The sequence below is a fragment of the Crinia signifera genome, chromosome 4, assembly GCF_055691185.1.
Source record: "Crinia signifera chromosome 4, ASM5569118v1, whole genome shotgun sequence".
Lineage (NCBI taxonomy): Eukaryota > Metazoa > Chordata > Amphibia > Anura > Myobatrachidae > Crinia > Crinia signifera.
Window position 1 is genome coordinate 184,275,505 of NC_139220.1, and position 21,902 is coordinate 184,297,406.

At 41.9% G+C, this 21,902-nt stretch overlaps 1 protein-coding gene across 2 annotated transcripts; it reads right to left on the reverse strand.

Moving 5' to 3' along the window:
• Positions 1-1,033: 1,033 nt before the first annotated feature.
• ISL2 (ISL LIM homeobox 2) lies at positions 1,034-21,399 on the reverse strand. 2 transcript variants are annotated; one of them, XM_083183169.1, is made up of 6 exons: positions 21,232-21,399; positions 20,068-20,257; positions 12,688-12,878; positions 9,343-9,623; positions 4,316-4,483; positions 1,034-1,570 (listed from the first exon to the last, which is right to left on the reverse strand). In XM_083183169.1, the coding sequence occupies exons 1-6, from the start codon at positions 21,287-21,289 to the stop codon at positions 1,454-1,456; spliced, it is 1,005 nt and encodes a 334-aa protein (XP_083039295.1). In that variant the 5' UTR covers positions 21,290-21,399; the 3' UTR covers positions 1,034-1,453. The 2 variants fall into 2 exon arrangements, with proteins under 2 accessions (XP_083039295.1, XP_083039296.1); XM_083183170.1 differs by having other exon boundaries at positions 12,586-12,878.
• Between the last annotated feature and the right edge of the window lie 503 nt (positions 21,400-21,902).

Here is a 21,902-nt window from a genome sequence, read left to right on the forward strand (position 1 = left end):
GCGGCTTCGATCAAAAAGGGGCGTGGCTTAATGGGATGCTAAGATTGGGAAACCTCACCCCCATTTTTGACGCTATGGGGGCATGGCCAGCTCTGTGTGAGCTGGTGGCCATGTCCCCTCTCCCTACCAGTATAGATGCTGTGCCCATGCGCACAGCATCTATTCAGCGTTGCTCTGCTCAGCAAAGCATCAGGAAGCAGGGGGAACTCCCAACTGCCCCACCCCCACACCACCACGGGACACTGCTGGCTTTGGGTGGGACACGGGACCGCCCCCAAAAAAGGGATGAAAGAGAGAGGAAAATAGAGGGGGCCTGCAGTAATGCTGAAACGGACATGATACATCTGTTGTTTTGAAATGTTTCCCCTATTTCCATCCTTCTGTATAATATTTTTTATGGCCTGCGGCATGAAATTGAAACACTACATTTTTAGTGCTCCATTCTCTCTCTCTCTCTTGCTTTCTCTCTTTGGCACTCCAAGAGACAGATATCTATATGTGTTTTTATATTTTTCTGTTTAAGCATTGCCTCTGTTAAGGTGTCCATGCATGTTCAGATATGGGGCTGTACGTTTTGTACTTTAAAAATGTGCCGTACGATTCTGGCACTTGTAGGGGGATGCGATGCAATGCGATTCCCCTACATGTGCGGGTGCGATGCGATTTTTTTTTTTTTTTTAAGTTGATAGCTACTAATGGACATCGCATGTACTCCTGTACTGATGCGATGAGATGCAATGAAGCACAAAAAGTACAAAACTGATGCGATAATCGCAACGTGTATGGGCACCTTTACACCTGGATACTTTTTAGGACACACAATGTTTATATTTTTGTCATTAAAGAGAAGCTTCTTATAAAATTTTCATTAGTGTTTAAATAATTGTCAATATTCCTGCTTTAAATTACATTCATTGCTAAAAACAAAAGTGCTCTGGAGTTAATATGACACATCAGACCTTTAGATTTTTTTTTTTTATTAACATTTTATATTAATTGATGTAACAGCGTTTTTGACAATAAATATTAATAACTTACTTTTGTTCGATAATAAAGTCCTCGATCCACAAGATAAATTACCGTGTCCGCCAAATGTCTCAGCATTTGATATATAAATATTTCTGTATCCCATGACTTCAGGTAAAAAGAGAGAGTCTCAGCCAGACTGCAAATCAGATGATTCTTATCCTAATGAAGGACCAAACCATCTCCAGATCAGTCATCCTCCTCCTCTGAGATGAGTTGTGGGTGAGACCAGTTCAAAAAAGAACCATAAATTCCTGTTTTCTTCCCAAATCCTAGTAAAAAGTCAGGTATGTGCAGGGTTCCAGACTGATGAATAGCCCCAATGGTGGGGATGAGGTTCCTGCTGTATGAGTGCTCTGGGTTTGTTTTCTGGAGTGTAGGGGGGGTTCATGCGGGGTCCATGCTGTTCAGTCCCAAATTCAAGACCTCACGTTTCCACCGGACTGGGGATCATGCTGTTGGGGGTGTCAGGAAGTTGAGAAGACAAAGAGGTGACATCGCTCCCAGATGAGTTACCCAGAGATCCTGATTCTGAGAAGGATACCTGCAATTCAATGGATACAACACAGTGAGCAGAGAAGCCAAATAATCAAATATTTAGTCACTTAATTAAAACAAAATGCAGAACACGCACTGGCCAAAGGGGCAGCATTAAATGAGTAGGAAAATGAATAGCTACAAATGTAAACAGCAGACCACAGCACTGAATGCATGGCAGTAGAGAAAGCAGAGGCCAAAAGAGTAAAAAGCAATAAAATTAGAAGCAAAAGTTACAAGGCAATAAAGCGAAAATAAAAAAAAGAGATGAATGGATGACGACTGTGATAATATTGGGCAAAGGGGTGAACAAACAACTAATTAAAGGACAACAAAGTGAGCAGAAAGAATAGACAGCAGGAAGACAGAATGAATGGACTGGACATTGAAGACAGCATTTGTACACTAACTAATTGGTTATATAACACGGGAGGGAAATGGAATTTATCACACGTCAGACTGGCTTTGAATGTGATCTCAGTACTCATACCGTCCATGGATGCTTATATGGTGATTAGGTTCCGCAGGACATTCTAGCACGTGTCTCTTTATACTGTGATTCATACCGTATTTAACACATTTGCCGTCATGTGTAACATTGCATCAGTCACAGAAAATGCTAATGACCTTATGCTGCTCCATGTTATGGGATCATGTTATGGGATCATGTTATGGGATCATGTTATGGGATCCCTGTCATAAGTTAAACATTATCAGACTTCTCTGTATGAACAGCACAAATGGGATGGGGGCCGATGTATCTGTGTTGTGCTGCTTAATATGTTGGTGCTGCAGAGATAAAGTTTGCTAGTAATAATATCAAAATAACAATAATGAGCAATATCACTTTGGCACTTCTACATGATATTTTTCCTTATATCAGTGTGTAAGCTCTGCCCTATGACTGATGCGTTATGTAGAAGGCAGCATGCCCCCCCACACAGACTCTAAAACACCGTTTCCCCCACCACCACTCACCCCCCGCCGGCATCAGCAAGTGTGTATGCACTTGCCGAAGCCGGCACCCTGCTGCTGCCGATATTGGCGGCGGCGTGGAATGCCTATTGTATGCACCATTACAGTGCATGTCCCTTTCAGATGGTGTGACTGTCACTTCCAGGTTCACCCTAATAACCATATTAGGAACATCCATCCCTTTAGATCAGTCAGTAAAACACTGATTAGTTTAGTTTCATTTGTGGCCTTAATCAATCAAGGGAATGCGGAGACATATGGTGGTTTTGTTTTAAATAGTTACTTTGTTTATTTGTTGCTTTTTGTTACATTACTTTCCTGGAGAAATGCAACTTGAAAGTGCAAAGTGCATCTCACTAGAAGGTTAGGATGAGATCCAATTGCAGCTTTATGGGCAGGGCTGCCACTAGAAATTGTGGGGCCCGGTACTGATTTCTAGGCTGGGAACCAGGGCCGCCCCCCTGCTGATGGCAGGCAATGCAGGCCCCCCCACATACACACACACACACACACACACACACACAGACTCTGCATACATAAATACAGTATTCTCTCTCACACACAGGCACATAGATATTATACACACATACATACATACAAACACACACACTACATATACATACATACATACATACATACACAGCATACATAACACACACACACACACACACGACACACTGCATACATACATACATTCATACATACACACTACACACAGCATACAACCACAGACACACAGAATATATAGATATTCTGTACACTCTAAAGTCGAGGGGGGGGGTGTTATTGTCCCCCCCTCAGCAGCAGCAGCAGCACACACCTACAGCATGTGCTCTGCTGAGCTCCCACGCTGTCAGTGAGACGATCATGCTGAGCCTGCTGTCAGCACAGCAGATTCTGTAGAAGTGTGTGCTGCTGCCTGGGAGGGACGGAGGGGGAAGGGTCGGACCAGGGCCCCCGCTGGCCCAGGCCTGGGTAATTAGTACCCGCCCCCTTCTTGGCGGCCCTGGGAATACATACACTCCCCCTGCAAAGTAGGTAATGCTACTGCAATGTGCCTGCCACAAGCTTTTATGGCCTGTATAAAGTCCTTTGCATGTTGATGCATGTAGCCAATTCATGCACCTAATCCATGTTCATCAAGCAACGCCATGATCTATCCAATGCCTCTCATATTCTGCGCATCCCACAGCTGACCCACAGATCCATGCAGATTCCTGTAAAGCCCCATGCACACTGAATGTCAGTTGCCGCAGCCGATATAGTTAACGATATCAGCCACGGGTGGCCGAATTAAGTGTACACACATTGGTAAATTATATAGTTCAGTCCTGTCACCAGGACCCACTGAACATGCGGGTCGTTGGCTATATAGCCAAAATTGATCCAAATGTATAGTAGTGGAGATGTGCGGGAGCTAAGTCTGAGTGAAACTGTACAAAAAAGTATGTCACCAAGGTGCATGGGTGGTGTGGGTATCAACATTACCAGCCTGTAAATGACCCTTATTGAGTAGTGTACAACTGGCGAGTGTGAGTATGGCAATAATAAGAGGAGGAAAGAGCAACAGAGCTGTGCCTTAGGGGCGGATTCAGAGGTGAACAGAGACACAGCCGCGGTGGCTTCTAACTGTGGTCACTTATCTGCGACTTTATGCAGAGGCAGCGACAAAGCCCTTCCCTGCTCTATATACATTTGTCTGAGTGTGCAAGGACTGAGCTGAGCCAGTGTCAACCTCACCACATATTACATTATACTACACATGCTCTTTCCTTACCAGCTGCTGAAATGCAGGTTGCTCCAAGTCGCTCTGCAATGCAAAATCACTGAGTGCTTTCCATGGAGGCTGATATGTCTGTACCTCTACTGCACTACCCTGTACAGCACTGTCATGGCGTATGGGACTACCTGCAACAAGTGGCGTCCCTGTCAACCCTTGAAGGCTCTGTGAGGAAACAAACATGAGTTAGTGACTAAGGACATGGTTCCCAGTGTAATACAATTTCATAGATTGGCTAGACACTTTTTTTCTAAATTGCCTAAATCTAGTCATATATGTGTAAGTTAATATCCCTTCACTGTAGCTAATGAGAAAGATACATTCATCTACATTTACTATAGATAATGGGCAAGACATAGGAGTTTCTAGAGGGGAACTGTCTATTGCACATGCAGGAAATTCCTGCAAAATGCCAGTATAAAAAAAAAATGGGTGCAGGGTGTACAGCGTGGGCCTCCTGAACCCCGGGTGACTGTGAGCTCCACACATGCTGCACCCATTATATATACGCCAGTGGTGCAAGATACATTCATCTACCTTTACTACATCTAGTGAGAAAGATACATTTATCTACCATTACTCAGGGCTAAAAGTGGTCATGGAGAGGTGGGGGAACTCATTTCCATCTGCCACCTAATTACTACCCCTCCCCCCACTAGGCAGCACTAGGGCCAATGGCAGGGTTTTTGTGCCTAGGGATCACCAAGTAGCAGAAACCTGGCCTGATGAAATGATGTGGGAATAATCAGGGGATTCTTTGAAGGCAAGCCATCCGAGCCAAATAGCATTAAAGGGCTGTGTATATCTTTCAAAAAGGATGTTAGATCTTCCATAGTCCTATACAGGTCCATTCTACGGAGCCAATGAGAGAGGGGGGGGGGGGTTCTGGGGACCTCCGGTGACACGGAATGACCGCTCTTGCTGCATTCATTAGGTGTCTAATCAAGGATTTTTTAAACCTGGAGATAGGCATGTCTATGAGGTTAAGCAACCAGAATTCTGGGCTAAAGGGAAGCGAGGAATTAGTTGGGTTTTTTTTGCAATACTGTGGATCTGATGCCAGCATGTTTGAATGGATGGACACTTCCACCACATTTGTATATGAGTACCCGGAGACTGGTTACACCTCCAACATAGATTAGGCAGGGCATTGTTTATTTGGTGCAGTGTCGATGGGCATCTGTACCAGCGGGACAATATCTTATATTGAGTTTCCAGTGTCTGTATTAAGGAGGAGGATGCAAAGACATACTTAAATATTTGAGTCCATTGGCTCCCGACAAATCCCGACCCAGCTCCTTGTTCCAAGCTACAGTATAAGCAGGCATCAAATCTGGAAGATTGCTTAGACATATTTGGTAGAATTTAGAGATCAAGTGTTTTGGGAACTCTTGAGAGAGAAATAGTGATTCAAAAGGAGTTGGTTCCCATCCTTGATTCCGTTTGGGAAGAGAAGAGACATTGGGTGACATTTAATAGAATGAGAGTTTTTCGCACTTTTTAAAATCGCACCATATCGCCACAAATCGCCCTTTTTTTCTGCAGTTTTCATGTGTGAATCGCATATTTAATGAGATGCGCATAAGCGGATAAAAAGTGCAATATGGTGCGATTTGTGGCGATTTTAAGTCATGGAAATGTGCGCATTTTTAGTCATGAAAATGTGCACATTTCAAAACTTGCTATTTCTGGAAAAAAAAAAACGGCGTGAGGTCCCACCTCCTGAGCATAACCAGCCCCCGGGCTCAAAGAGCCGGTCCTGGTTTCATAAAATCACGGGGCAAAATAAATAGGGTTCCCCTGGATTTTATAAAACCAGCACCAGGCTCAAGGACCGGTCCTGGTTCCCAAAATACGGGGGACAAAATGACTAGGGATCCCCCGTATTTCAAGAACCCGCACCGGGCCCAACCAGCCAGCAGGGTAATGCCACAGCCGGGGGGAGACTTTTTATACAAGTCCCCCCGGCCAAAGCATTCATCCCCCTGAACGGTCAGCATGGGCAGGGGTCCTGGGGGAGTGGGCAACCCCCCCCCCAAAGAAGGGGTCCCCCCCCCTCCAGAACTTACCTGCCCATGCTGAAGCCCGGGGCTGTCCTCGATGCCCCTGGCCAATAGAATGTTTCTATTGGCCACCTAGCGGCCAATCAGAAGCCGACTTTCCCGGGTCCTGATTGGCCGCTAGGTGGCCAATAGAATCATTCGGATGAGAGGCGCGGAAGATGAAACCTCTCTGCGCCTCTCAAGACCAATGGGTACCGGGGGCTGACTATGGCGGAGAAGATTAGGGGATCTTCGCCAGAGGACCTGGGTGAGTAGGATTTCCTTCCACAGGTCCCCCATGGATTTCTTCGGATCCAGGACCCCGGACTCTTCAGCCCTGGAGCCACGGACCAGCCTCGGAACCAAGGAACCGGACCCTGGGACCTACCGACGGGCTCAAGATAGGTAAGTATCAGTATGTATGGGCTTTGGATGTATTAAAGTTTTATTTTTAATGGGTGTCAGTGTGTGTTTATTTAACTATTTCTTTAACTGTGGAACTACAAGTGCTAGCGGGCCCTTTAATGCCCCGCATGCTGGGACTTGTGGTTCTTCAAGTCCCAGCATGCGGGGGAGGCTTGCTGGGACTCATAGTTCCACAGTGTAAGACAATAGTTTATAATCTATTTTTTACACCAAATATCAGCTCGATGCCCAGGGGCATCGAGGACAGCCCCGTGTGCCCCCTTGAGCCTGGTGCTGGTTTTATAAAATCCAGGGGATTATATGAAACCAGGACCTCACGCCGTTTTTTTTTAAAGTTTTTTTTTTTTAACTCTATTTTTACACCAGAAACATGCACAGATCACAATGATCTGTGCATGTCTCTGACCAATTCGCACATCAGACCCTGGTCTGAAAAAAGTGCGATTTATATCGACCAAAAAAGTGCGATTTCCATTGGCGCATGATATAAAATAAGCTATTTGTATACTTTTCTGTGTGAAAACATCTGGATGCGAATTAAGTGCGTTTTTTTTTAAGCACTTTTAAAAACATGCGAAAATGGGCCCTTCCGCACCCTATTAAATGTGCGATTTGGGCAAAAAATGCGTTAAAATGACAAATCGCCGTTTTGATGCGAAAATATCGCAAAAAAACACAAATCGACTCCTATTAAATGTCACCCATAGTGTCTAACTTGAAGGTAGAACCAGAAGAGATTCCCCGGGAGACCAATATCAGCGTTAAGATCTGCAAAAGACCGTAGCCCAGACATATCTACTAGTTGCCCCAAATAAGACAAATCTATAGAACACCTAGGAAGGTTCCGAAGGGCGAACCCTGGGAGAAATTCAGGGTTATTGATTAGTGGGGTGATGAGTGAGGTGCCTGAGTTAAAATAAGAAAGGCGTCTGTATCTGATCCAACACTGGAGTGTTGGAGATAAGGTCGGGTGTCGAATTGCAGGAATCTTCCGGAGCCAAGGGGCGACCCGGGGTGATATCCCCACTGAATGTCCCTCATTGGCGGGCCAGACTGTTTTTAAGGATTCTAGAGGAGGCCTGCGCTTCCTCTAGCATCCTCAAAAACGGTCTGCAGTATGGGGGCAGCCATTTTCTAAGTGTCAGTTTTCATTAGCAGGAGCCGGGAGATCAGGGAGACCTGGGACCGCAGACTGATGCGGCACAGCGGCAGGTACCGGCGGCGGCATTAAGTGGAGGCAGCAGGTAACAATAGCCCCTCAGCCCCCCCCCCCCCCCGTCCCCTCACTTACTAAGCGCCTCCCCGCCACCGCGGGGGCTGCGGGGCTATAGTTACGCCACTGTATCCACCTACTACAGCTAATGGGAAAGATACACTTATCCACCTTTACTACATCTAGGGCCTTTTTCTAGTTCACTCTTAGAGGCAAATTCCTTCTCAAATGGACAAAACCATGTGCACTGCGGGTGGGGCAGATGTAACTTGTGCAGAGAGAATTAGATTTGGGTGGGGGTTTTCTTCAAAGTGAGATCTATATTGCAGTGTAAAAATAAAGCAGTCAGTATTTTCCCTGCACAGAAGCAAAATAACTCACCCAAATCGAATTATATCTGCACCTGTTATATCTGCCCCCCTGCAATGCACATGGTTTTGTCCATCTGAGAAGGAATTTGCCTCTAAGAGTGAACTAGAATAATGACCTCAGTGAGACACATTTATCCACTTTTACTACATCTAGAGAGAAATAAACATACATCCACCTTTACTGCAGCCAATGAGAAAAATACATTAATATACCTTTGCTAGAGCACAGGGGCAGATTGGGAACTAAAAATGGACCTGGAAAAATGTGTGGCCTTACGTGGGTGTTACCAAATCAAATGTTGGTGAACCAACACCAAAATAGGAGGGATTAATACATCACTGCGCCTTTGTGGAAGTTGTTTTGGAACAGGCCACCTAGTTTATTTATTTTATACGCTGCCATCCCTGTGAAATTAGAACTGGGCTTTAGGGGATTAAAATCATCTTGCCCTTGTTTTAGTGGAGATTGAGATTGGTAGGAGTTTGCCTGCGGGAATCAGCCCTTGATGTTAGCACAACAGATAACACCAATCTGACCAGTCTAATCCATCAGATCAGGATGGAAAGCTTTAACTGAATGGATGAAACCTGCTGGAAATATTATGTCCTTCCATGCTATGAACTAGTGACTGCCTTCAGAAAAGCAGCTAGATTCCATACAAGTAGTAGGAAATGACACCTACCCATCTGTTAAATGAGGGGACAAGACATAGGGAGACATGTAGAAGCCTTGGAGAGAGTTTCTCAAAGCGACCAATCAGCTTTTAACTCTCATTTGGAAAAGACAGTTTGAAATTGACTGGTTGATTTTGGAAATGGCTCCACTTTATCTCTATCCAAAGAATGATTCCCCCCACCCATAAAGAGAAGAATTAGTCAGATGTGGTTGGAGGTAATTAGTCAGATTAAGTCCATAGTGTATGGGGTATTTTTGCTTCTACTATTACTACTCATTTAAAGTGCTTTACTTACTGTCTTGTCATTCATTTGCTGTTGTTGTTGAAGTTGTTTCATGAGAATTGATTTCTTCTTGTCTTTACAGCGTTTATTCTGAAACCAAACACGGATCACCCTAGGGCTGAGCCCAGTCATCTCCACAAGCTGTTCCTTCATCAAGGCATCTGGTCGGGGGTTGGCTGCGTAGCATGTCCGTAATGTGTGCAACTGCTTCTCGTTCAGTACTGTCCGCACTCTTGTTGTCTTCTCTGTCTGCTTGTGGATGTGGGACCTTAGTGAGGAGGATCTGCCAGACTCTGGAACAACAGTAGAAGAGTCAATATGTGGAAAATAACCAAGCACATGGGTTGTGAGGAAATGCGGAGATATGTGCCTATTAATGGCCCATATAAATAGCATGTGTGCATGAGAGATATACTTGTATACTGTATATACAGCAGGCGCTGCTTTCCACTATAGTGCACATAACATTGCTTTCAGGTGGGGCTCTAAGGCATGGGTCCTCAAACTGCAGCCCTCCAGATGTTGTGAAACTACAAATCCCAGCATGCCTTGCCACAGTTTAACACTCCCTTACAGCAAAACTGTGGCAAGGCATGCTGGGATTTGTAGTTTCACAACATCTGGAGGGCTGCAGTTTGAGGACCCATGTTCTAAGGGAAAGAAAACTAGGAATAAAATCGCATAATTGCAGCAGTTGGACAGATGGATAATCAAATCCTGCACTGAAACCTACATTGTGTCAAGGCCCCTAGGTAAGGTCTACATACAGCTTAGTGCATACCTATACTAGTAATGGCTCCTTAGTTAGTGGTGGCATTACCAACCAGCTGCTATGTATTGTGGGCCAGACCGGACAGACCTTGGGCCAGATGTACTAAGCTTCAAAGTGAGAAAATGGAATGTGATAAACAGCCAGCCAATCAGCTCCTGCCTGACAATTTTCAAACACAGTCTGTGACATGGCAGGTAGGAGCTGATTGGCTGGCTGTTTATCACTCTCCATTTTATCACTTTTGAAGCTTAGTGCATCTGGCTCCTTGTCTTGTCATCGCGGAGTTCTTGTCAGAAGTTACATTTCTATGCTTGCCAGGTGGGTTGGGATCATTTGGTCTACAGCATGATGGTCGACAGTCATTCAGTCGACATGGGTCTAGGTCGACATGGGAAAAGGTCGACATGGTTATAGGTTAAAATGTCATTAGTTCGACAGGTCGTTAGTTCGACAGGTCATTAGTCCTACAATGTCTAGGTCGACAGTCAAATGGTTGACATAAGGGTTTTTCACAGTCGACATGGACACAGTTTGAAGTGCACTGCATCATCTCACATCGCTCGCTATGCTTCGGGCATGGTGCCTCGCTGCGCTCTGCACACTATTTTATTTTCCCACCACGCCCTAGTGGATGGTAGGGCATGGAATACTGCCTGTCGGCACATGTTGGCTCAAAAAACAGTGAAAACCCCCATGTCGACTTTTTGACTGTCGACCTAGACACGGTCGAACTAATGACCAGTCGAACTAACGACCTGTTGAACTAATGACCTTTTGAGCTAGAACCATGTCATTTTCCCATGCCGACCTAGACCCATATCGACCTAATGGTGTCGACCTAGTGACTGTCGACTATCATGCTGTAGACCAAATGACCGCATCCCACTGTACAGGCCCAGGACATAGCAATACTCAGAGCACTCAGTGACTTAGCACCGACAAGTGAGCAGGAGCTCAGTCCAATACTGACACTTCTCTCTTCTCTCTCTGTTATTCCACGGCATCCTCCAGGTCAACTGTATTTGAATTATTATTATTTTTTGCAGCTGCTGCTGTCCCGGCATGACTGTTATAGCTGACTTTGATCCTTGTAATGGGACAATCCCTGCATTTCAATAATAAGCATGGTTTTGGTGTGACCTAATGTGCAACTTTGTCAGATTAGTTTTGTACCTTTGAAATTGGCAGCTGACATGACAGTACATGGTGCACGTGGGATGCGGTCAGCAGGTCAATACTATTGAGGTTCACAGTCAATAGCTCAATCATTATTGGTCAATAGGTCATTGGTTGACACATGAAAAAGGTTGACATAGCTTAGCTTGACATGGTCAAAAGGTCAACACAAGCAATAGGTTGACATGGAAAAGGTTGAAATGAGCCATGCGAGGGACACGGTACACTTATACTGTGCCCATGTCGACATATGTCAATATAGGGACAAATGGGACTTTTTTTATGTCGACCTATTGATTGTGTCAACCTTTTGACCATATCAACCTAAGCTATATGGACCTTTGCCATGTGTCCTTCTATGGTCTGTCCACCAATAGTGGTTGATCTTAATTGTGTTGATCCTATGACCCATACTGCCTGCGTTTTAGCGCTCCCACTAAATGGCCGGTTACCACCCCCAGATGGGATAGGATCGCTAGGTCAACACTATGGTCAACATACATTAGGTCGACCACTAAAGGTCGACACATAAAATAGGTTGATAGGCCTAAGGTTGAAAGGGTCAGAAGGTATCCGGAAGCATTAGGTCGACAATGGGAAGGTCGACAGTCAAAAGGTCGACATGAGTTTTCCATATATATTTTTTCAAAGCAGGTATTTCATACCCTGCCATCCACTAGGACGTGCGATCAGGTCTGAATTACCCCCATAGTGACTACTCTAGGATACACTGATGACAGATGTGACAATAACTAGAGCAGGATTCAGGTGGGACAGAAGACAAACATACAGTACAGTATACCAAATAGTATGTTCTGCATTGAATAAGCTTTCACTTTGGCTACGAGAGAGAGAGAGAGAGCTCGGCACATGACTATATAGAGAGCTCGGCACATGACTATGTAGAGAGCTCGGCACATGACTATGTAGAGAGCTCGGCACATGACTATGTAGAGAGCTCGGCACATGACTGTGTAGAGAGCTCGGCACATGACTGTGTAGAGAGCTCGGCACATGACTGTGTAGAGAGCTCGGCACATGACAGTGTAGAGAGCTCGGCACATGACTATGTAGAGAGCTCGGCACATGACTATGTAGAGAGCTCGGCACATGACTATGTAGAGAGCTCGGCACATGACTATGTAGAGAGCTCGGCGCATGACTATGTAGAGAGCTCGGCGCATGACTGTGTAGAGAGCTCGGCACATGACTGTGTAGAGAGCTCGGCACATGACAGTGTAGAGAGCTCGGCACATGACTATGTAGAGAGCTCGGCACATGACTATGTAGAGAGCTCGGCACATGACTATGTAGAGAGCTCGGCACATGACTATGTAGAGAGCTCGGCACATGACTGTGTAATGAGCATTTCCCATATGATGAAGTACGCAGCACTGAGCCATTTATACCTGGAATGTTATGGTCGGCCCCACACAATAATTCCTGGTCTCTAAGGCTTATCTCCTCTCCTGGAAGCAGCCGTCGACTACAGATTGAACATCGGAAGCAATCAGTGTGATAGACTCGCTCCCCAACCCTCATTACCAGCTCTGAGCGGGGCAAGGCGCCCTGGCATCGGGGGCACCGAGTGCTGAACAACCTGGCCATGAAAAACAGAAAATGTTGAATTATACATCTGCTTTAAATAAATGAGATTGCTGTACGTATGTTGTATGTATTTGTACATTCACACATACATTTACAATATAAAATATGGATCTAGCAGCCTCTCGCCAAAAACAACTAAATGAACTTTGTATAATATTATGCACCAGGGGCGAATTTGTAAATAAAGATTCTAAGGAGGGTATTTATCAAAACTTGGAGGAAGATAAATTTCTGAGAGATAAAGGGGGAAATTTACTAAGACGGAAATTCTATTTCACATGGGATGTTGCTATGGGTAACCAATCAGAATCTACTTATTTATTTAGCACCTTCTAGAAGATAACAGATATTATCTGATTGGTTGCCCATAGCAACATCCTACAGTATCTCAATTAGAACTCCTATCTTAGTAAATTTCCCCCAAGGTGTCAACCAGCTGCCAACTGACATTTTGCAAATGCAGCCTGTAACATATAAGGTACTACAGTAGGTAGAAGTTGGTGTACTTTATCTCTCATCATTTCATCTCTCTCTGAGCTTTGATAAATGCCCCCTAAGTCACTACAGAAATTATAACCTATTAAAAGGGATGTTATATCGTACATTTCTGTAAACAGGTGCCAGGTTGTCAACTCTATTTGTCCCCATGATACTCGCCACTGCAATTCCTGCTTCATATAACAATGCATTTTATATGTACAGTACATTTGTAATTCACATTGTAACTACAGTTTACAATCTCCATTGAGCTTTGTTTCATTAGAAGTGTCATTATGAACATTTGACATTCACAAAAATCTAATCAATCAAAATGACAAAAGTAGCTAAAAACAGATCACAGATCTAAAATAAGCCTTACATTGCTGTTGTCCCTACAATGACCAATGTTATTGGATCTGAGACGTCATAGCTTCCCTGGAAGAATAAGTTGTGCACATCATCATATTGTGGGATTTCACTGTCACTACATGTATAACATAAACACAGAATCATTTTTATGGTGATGTATGTATATATATATATATATATATATATATATATATATATATATATATATATAATATATATATATATATATAAAGATAGATAGATAGATAGATATACATAGATATTATATATATATATATATATATATATATACACACACACATACATACATACATACATACATACATACATGTATATATTAAAATGTAACATTCACAATTCCTTAGCAGATCATAAATAACTAATCACTTCTACCTATTATTATTATTTATTCATTATTATTTATTAACAGTTTCTTATATAGTGCACATATATTCTGCAGCGCTTTACAGAGAATGGGGCAGATGTAATAAGCCTAGAGAAGTCTGGAGATAAAATGGAAATAAAGTGAAAGGGGGATAAAGCACCAGCCAATCAACTCCCAACTGTCACTTTCAAACACAGTTCATTTTCTGGCTCTTTATCTCCTTTCACTTTATGTCCAGTTAATCTCTTCTCCAGGCTTAATACATCTGCCCAAATATTTGAACATTCACATCAGTCCCTGCCCCAGTGGAGCTTACAATCTATATTCCCTATCACACGCACACACAGCATTCTAGGGTTAATTTGTTGGGAGCCAATTAGCCTATCAGTATATTTTTGGATTGTGGGAGGAAACTGGAGTACCCAGAGGAAGCCCACGCAAGTATAGGGAGAATATACAAACTCCGCACAGTTAGAGCCATGGTGGGAATAGAACCCATGACCTCAGCGCTGTGAGGCAGTAATGCTGACCATTACATCATCCGTACTGCCCCAACACTAGACATATATAGATTAAATCACCTCCCTAATCAGGCTCTGGCTGAAATACAAAAATGAATGTTAAACATTTAATGGCATACTAATTGTCATATGATTGGGGGCAGCATTCTCTCTCCATAATTAACTGTAGGGGAGCTGACTTTCCACAATGTCACCCAATTGGCACATAGACATCTACAGTATCTTCAAGGCTATGAACTACCCTTTTCCATTAAACAATAACCAGCACTCCTTATATTACTGTACCTACTGTATTTCCATTTTCATACAAATTCTGAGGGTTCCCTGCTATTGTTGTATGCAGTCTGGCAGGGGGTTACTTCCATGGCGGGTCACTCATCTAGTCTTAGAGCTCCGAGTTTGCTAACATCTGTACAATCAATTCCTGCTTCATTCATGGGTGCCAATTATTTTCATTATTTTAGGGTTGCTCCCATTATCCACATTTGAACAAAATGTATACTTAGTGGTTCCTCAAATATTAAGAACCCAGAGCACTAACAGCTGATACCTATGGCATTATTCATGTGACAATGTTGGCATATAACTAACAAATCATTCTAGTAATATGAGGCACCTACTACGACAATTTGCCTGTTGCTACTGGACCTATTAATGCTTTGAGTGCCAAGTGAATTTGTCCAAATGGGTGTGAAAATTGCCAAGCAAACGTTTTTATTCGTAATAATGTCCTGTGATATTTACCTTACATAGGAAATATAAACCTTTTTTTACATAACATTTTTAATTTGAATTTATATAACAAATGTGAGAGACGCTGACATTTTTTTCCATATCCAAACCTAAACTTACCCATGCAGGCAATAGAAAATAAGATTTTCATGATACAGATTTTGTTCCTCATTGGTCTTAGATGTAGTTGTAATTGACAAGGTTTTACGAAAATGGTACATAACTCATTGGAGCATAACCCTAATTCTTCCTCCCTGACTCTCTGTCAAGTAGCCAATAGTGTAGGTACAATGAAAGCTAGTGGGGTGGATCTGTCCAATAAGTTGTGAATTCCGATTGATGGGTTTTAATTTAGTGTGCCCTTTAGGAACAAAAACTAATAACTGCCCCAAAGGTGTCTGCAATACATATCCCCAAACCTACACCTTAAATCATATAGGAAACTATGGGCCTTATTCAGATCTGAGCTCAGTACAAATTTGTTTGGAAAATGGACAAAACCATGTGCACTGCACGGGGGCAGATGTAACATGTATTAAATTTGTATTAAATTTATGTGAGTTATTTTGTTTATGTGCAGGGTAAATACTGGCTGCATTATTTTTACACTGCAATTTAGATTTCAGTTTCAACACACCCCACCCAAATGTAACTCTCTCTGCACATGTTACATCTGCCCCACCCGCAGTGCACATGGTTTTGCCCATTTTCCGAACAAATTTGTACTGAGCTCAGATCTGAAAAAGGCCCAATGTTCATATTTGATGGTATCAGAATAGTGCAGTGGTTCCCAAACAGTGTGCTGTGGCACCCCGGGGTGCCCAGGGTTTGTGATCCAGTACCAATTCAATTATTTATGGTCAATGTAATAAGCAAAACCAATGCTTGTGGCTTCCAGGATAACATATAAACACAATTTACTTAATTTAAAAAAAAAATCTAAAGTATTCAATACAAAACTTTTGGTCTAGGGGTGCCACGAAAAACTTTCTGTTACTCTAGGATTCAAAAAAGTTTGGGAACCACTGGCATAGTGGATTATATATAGTGGATTATAGTCCCACATTAGCTGTCTCAAGATATTCTATCGCATTGGATGTTAACCACAAAGGACTTGTGATTTGCAGCTGGTACTTGCTTTACTGCACAACAGAATATAGTAGAGTGTAAAATCTGAAGAAGAGTTAGACGATTTTACTTACAGATTGTTTTCTACTTGCATTGAAGAGAAATACAGGGTTTAAGCTGCTGTAAGACTTTAGAACTCTGCCCTAGAATAATAAGGAGTGTGGGGGTGTGTGCCCAGCTCTGCTGGCTGTATCTGCTAGTATCCTTCTGTTACATTATACAGTAATAATTCACGTTAAACATACAAGGCACAGTGTTAGAAATTGCACTGTCTGCTCCCTAGCCCAAAACAGGAATGGAATTACCTGTCTATACAGATACATCATTGGTGAATCATTGTGCATGTTTTGCCGATACCTCACTATTAATTCCTGCTTGTTCACTTATTTCTCCTCTTCCTGTTTCGATTCTGGAATGCACAACACGTTTCACCCTCCTTTTACCATTTTTCAATTATGAAAATGAATGGTCTTTGTAACTTGTTATAGTTATGTGTTTGGAGCTTCAAACACATTTTTACTTGTTTATTTTATCTTACAAGATTCTGAAAACCAAACATTGTCATAAAATTTGGGAACAACTCAGAAACTGCCTTATCTCCACCCTGTGGAGCTCATTATAATAAACTACATAAATATTATAATACTAGTCTGTTAGATGTACTAATTGGCACATAATGGGATGATGTCAATATGTACTAATCCTGTAGATATTTGTTAACACCCAGTTTGATTTATCATGGAATTTGCTTTTAGTTGTAGAGTTCTGCAGAGTATGCTGGGGCTATGTAAATAAACAATAGCAATAATAATAATAATAATAATAATAATAATAATACAGTAATACAATTATTAATATCTAGTGCAAAAATTAAAAAAACACCTTGCTGCTAAATCCAACTCACAGTACAATGTATGCCACAGCATGGTAAATCTAACTCACAGTACAATGTACGCCACAGCATGGGCCCTCCTACCTCCAAGTCTGTCTGTTGCTACCCAGTTTGTTTTATCACTGTCTACAATTGTAAAGCGGAACGGAATCTGCTGCGCTATATAAGAAACTGTAAATAAATAAATAAATAAATAATGGTAACAAAAGAGATCATTCTTCTCTTTCCAGTCTAAATGACTCCCACAATGTACAACAATTATTTACATAAATTGTTACCATTAAATGTACAATTAATATACAGTATATATATATATATATATATATATATATATATATATATATATACATACATACACACACACACATACATATATGGGAGTTAATTATGAATATAAATCATCTTGTCAGATTATTTAGTTATGTTTACACACTAGATAGAAAACGATGTGTGCAGCTCTGCATACAAATTGTATGATAAATCTACAAACAATGGATAGCAATAACAGCAGTAATCATCCTCTTCATCACAATTCTTATCATGGTATTTATTCCTAATTACCACATACTGATAATTATATTGCACAGTCATTTTGAAAAGTGTGATCATGTTTGTTATAAACAAACATTTTCCTCAATCTTCACATTTTTTCAGTTATTTACAATTGCTTGTAACAAAACAGAACAACACAAAGCAAAAATAAAGTCAGCGTATACTCAAGACAAATGTATAAACAATCTTTAAAAAAAATGTAAGAAAAAAAATAAGGATCTGGTTACTGTATATGCAGCTATGATGATAAAGGCAGTAATGGTCATTTTAGGCACATTTTTCTGTAAACCCGGAATAAATGCACAATTTAGTCAAAGTCAATTAAAATGTGTTCTCAGTTTCCATATGATATATATATGTATTATTATGATGATGATTATTATTATTATTATTATTAATAATATAGTATTATTATAATAAGAAGTATAGTAATAGTAAAAATAATAATATCGAATAATACTTCCAATATTTATATAGTAGTAAAAATAATAATAATATAGAATAATAATCATAATAAAATAATATAGAATAATGACAAAATAAAATAATAATAATAATAATAACAACAACAAGTATGGCAGGTACAGTTAAACTTGTCCCTTTTATTAACAATGTTGTGTGGATTGTGTTCCAATCCCCCGCCTGTGGTGACAAGTCCTCGGTATATATAATAAAGCGGCTAGTAACAGAGAGAACCGCGCACATGCGTATAATATATGTAATCTGGGATTTTGCAGTCCATTCCGTAAACCAAATCCCCGGCACTCGCACTGCGCCGTGACCCGCAAATAATATACCGCACTGCGAGACCCGCACACAGCACCATTAGCTAATGGTAACAGCAATAATCCGGGGACACATCTCGCACTGCGTGGGGAACATGCATCATCACGGGTTTAGCACAGTACATGCATATATATATATATATTATATATATATATATATATATATATATATATACAATTATGAATATCTATATATGTATAGATATAGATTTGATATATATATATATATATATATATATATATATATATATATAGGTATTTATATATGTATCATATCTATATCGATATATATCTATATATCCATCTAAATTAAACGGTATACGGGCTACACATAAATAGTGCCTGTAAGGTTAGTATATAGCCATCAATATAGCACCCACATGATCTGTAGCGGTGACACTGCACATATTACTAGATCACACTGTATATATAATACACGGGGGATCCCGTCACATAACTGCACGGACACCCCGACCACATGCACATCATATATCTATGGGTATATAGGTGACAGAGTAGAATTAATTAGACAGATAGATGATAGATAGATAGATAGATAGATAGATAGATAGATAGATAGATAGATAGATAGATCCTGAATGAATTGTACAGTATGTGTATGTGATAGACAGACACAGACAGATCCCTATATAGAACTAGTTCTACGCGCAGTTAGCCAGGCCTGGTGTCTGCACCCATCTCATACAGGGGAGTTGTGGGGGTTCTGTAACAGTAATGCCATTCCCAGTGACACATGTATGTAGTAGCACATGTAGGCCGGGCAGAGGGGATGGGGCCATTATCCCTGGGAATGTGGCCCCTGTATAGGGAGCACTCTGTGTGTACAATGCTATGTTATAGTGTGTATCGCACAATACAATGCACTCACTATACACAATGATCACAGCACACAGAGCCACTGGCCATAGTAACACTGATTACAGCAACTATAGGTATAAGCACTGACATCTGACCAATGACCTCACAATTAAGCCAAGTGTGTATATATATACACACACATACAAAAAGCAAATAAAAACACCACACACACACACATACACACACATACACGATTTACTTGCATTATTTTGTTCAATGTGTTTGGAGTCATAATATTATTAATAACCATCATCATCGTCATCATCACTGTAATATAATATTAATCAAATGTATGAAGGTGGCAGGGGGTAATGTGAGGGTGGCAGGGGGGTAATGTAAGGGTGGCAGGGGGTAATGTGAGGGTGGCAGGGGGGAAATGTGAGGGTGGCAGGGGGATAATGTGAGGGTGGCAGGGGGTAATGTGAGAGTGGCATGGGGGTAATGTGTGAGGGTCTCACCTGATGTAGTCTCTCTTGCAATAAGTCTTCCCATCCCTGACAAAGCAGGTGCAGGTCTCATCCAGGTACTGGCAGCACTCGGCGCACTTCAGGCAGGCGGCATGCCACTCCAGGTCCGGGGACACCCGCAGGATGTACTGGTCTAGGATGTGACTCCCGCAGCCCACACACACAGCCAGGCCGGGCTTCTCTGCCGGAGACAGAGCACAGGGACACGGGGTTACTCCAGACTGCGACACTGCCCTTCCCCAGCACATCCAGCCATCTATCTATGTGCACATGTGGCTCTAATGATAATGTCACACTCATATATGTCAGTGTCATACGAAATAATCAAACATTATATTCTCAGTAATAACACCCATCACTTGTATATTCAATACACACAGAAACCAAAACTGACACTCATACACAACAATGCAATCATAGCCTTGTGTATCCAGTAATCCCATTGGAGAATCTATCAATAATTCTGCATTAAATACACATGCAACAATGGCACATAACACCAAATTCACACAATATGACTTGTTAATGTACAATCAGGCATAATATCCCTGCGCTGTGTGTGTGTGTGTGTGTGTGTGTGTGTGTGTGTGTGTGTGTGTGTGTATGTCACACACTGCAATTTATAGCACAAGCTTCTCAACTGCACTAAGTTCTATAGTATGAATGAACTAGGGAACAGTGGCCTAGTACTTCACATATATCCTTATTTTCTAAGGTTTGTAATGTTCTACCTACCTATCTGTGAATTATATATATATATATATATATCCCACATGTTAGCATACATATTATAAATGAAACCTTGCCAATCCTAATGCTCTTCTATACAAGTCATACACATGCATACACGGTGCCAGTCCTCATGCACGTTGATCCTGTTTCTCTGAGTAATACTGTAGCTCTGCCATTCCCTGCTGTGCCTGGAGATGTGTGTGATAGTTATAGGTAAGATCATGTACAGAACCACTCATCCTGCTGGAAAGTAGCAAACAGATAAGAAGGGGTAGAGCAGACATAGATGGGAGAAAGTTAGTGATAGTAGGAGCGTGCTGATGTGCTGGGGTACCAGTAGTCACTGCATTATTCTGCTCTGTATAAAGACTACAAGTTGATGGACATGGGAAGCTCACAGTGGGAGCACTGGAGAAAACTTACTTTTGGGATGATCCCCCATAGCAGCCAGGAAAGGATAAGGGAAGATGAGCTCCACCATACAGCTGCAGTCTGGTGCTGGAGGCAGGACAGGGAGCCAGAGCTGCAGGACCCTGCTCACAGCTCCCAGGACTGGAACCTGCACTGGAGACAGGACTGTCCCACGCACGGGGCATGACGTCACGCCGCACTGATCAGCGGCTCAGCCCCAGGCTGCAGGAGGGACACCAGCATGGGCGTGGGCTAGGGATGCCGCAAGGCGATTGGACGGCAGTTTAAATGGGCAGCTTATTAAAGAGGTGCCAGCTGGTTTATCATGGGCTCTTAATAGGAGGCATCATTTGGGTGATATGGATAATTTGTGTGAGAAAGATGAGTTTTAATGAACATTCTTCATTATAATGACTTTGGAACTGCCGTCTATCTATCTATCTATCTATCTATCTATCTATCTATCTATAAAATACATCTCTTGAACAATATTTGTGTCTTAAATATTTAGACATTGTCAGGATTTATAAAGCAGATATCAGTACTTCTAAATAGCGCAAAATAGCTGAGTGATGTAAATAGCAGTAGGACCAGATCTGATTAATACATCTCTCCCCACGTCTTCACTCTTTTCTGATTATTACTCAACATGAACAGTGATATGGATGTATGTATGTACAGTA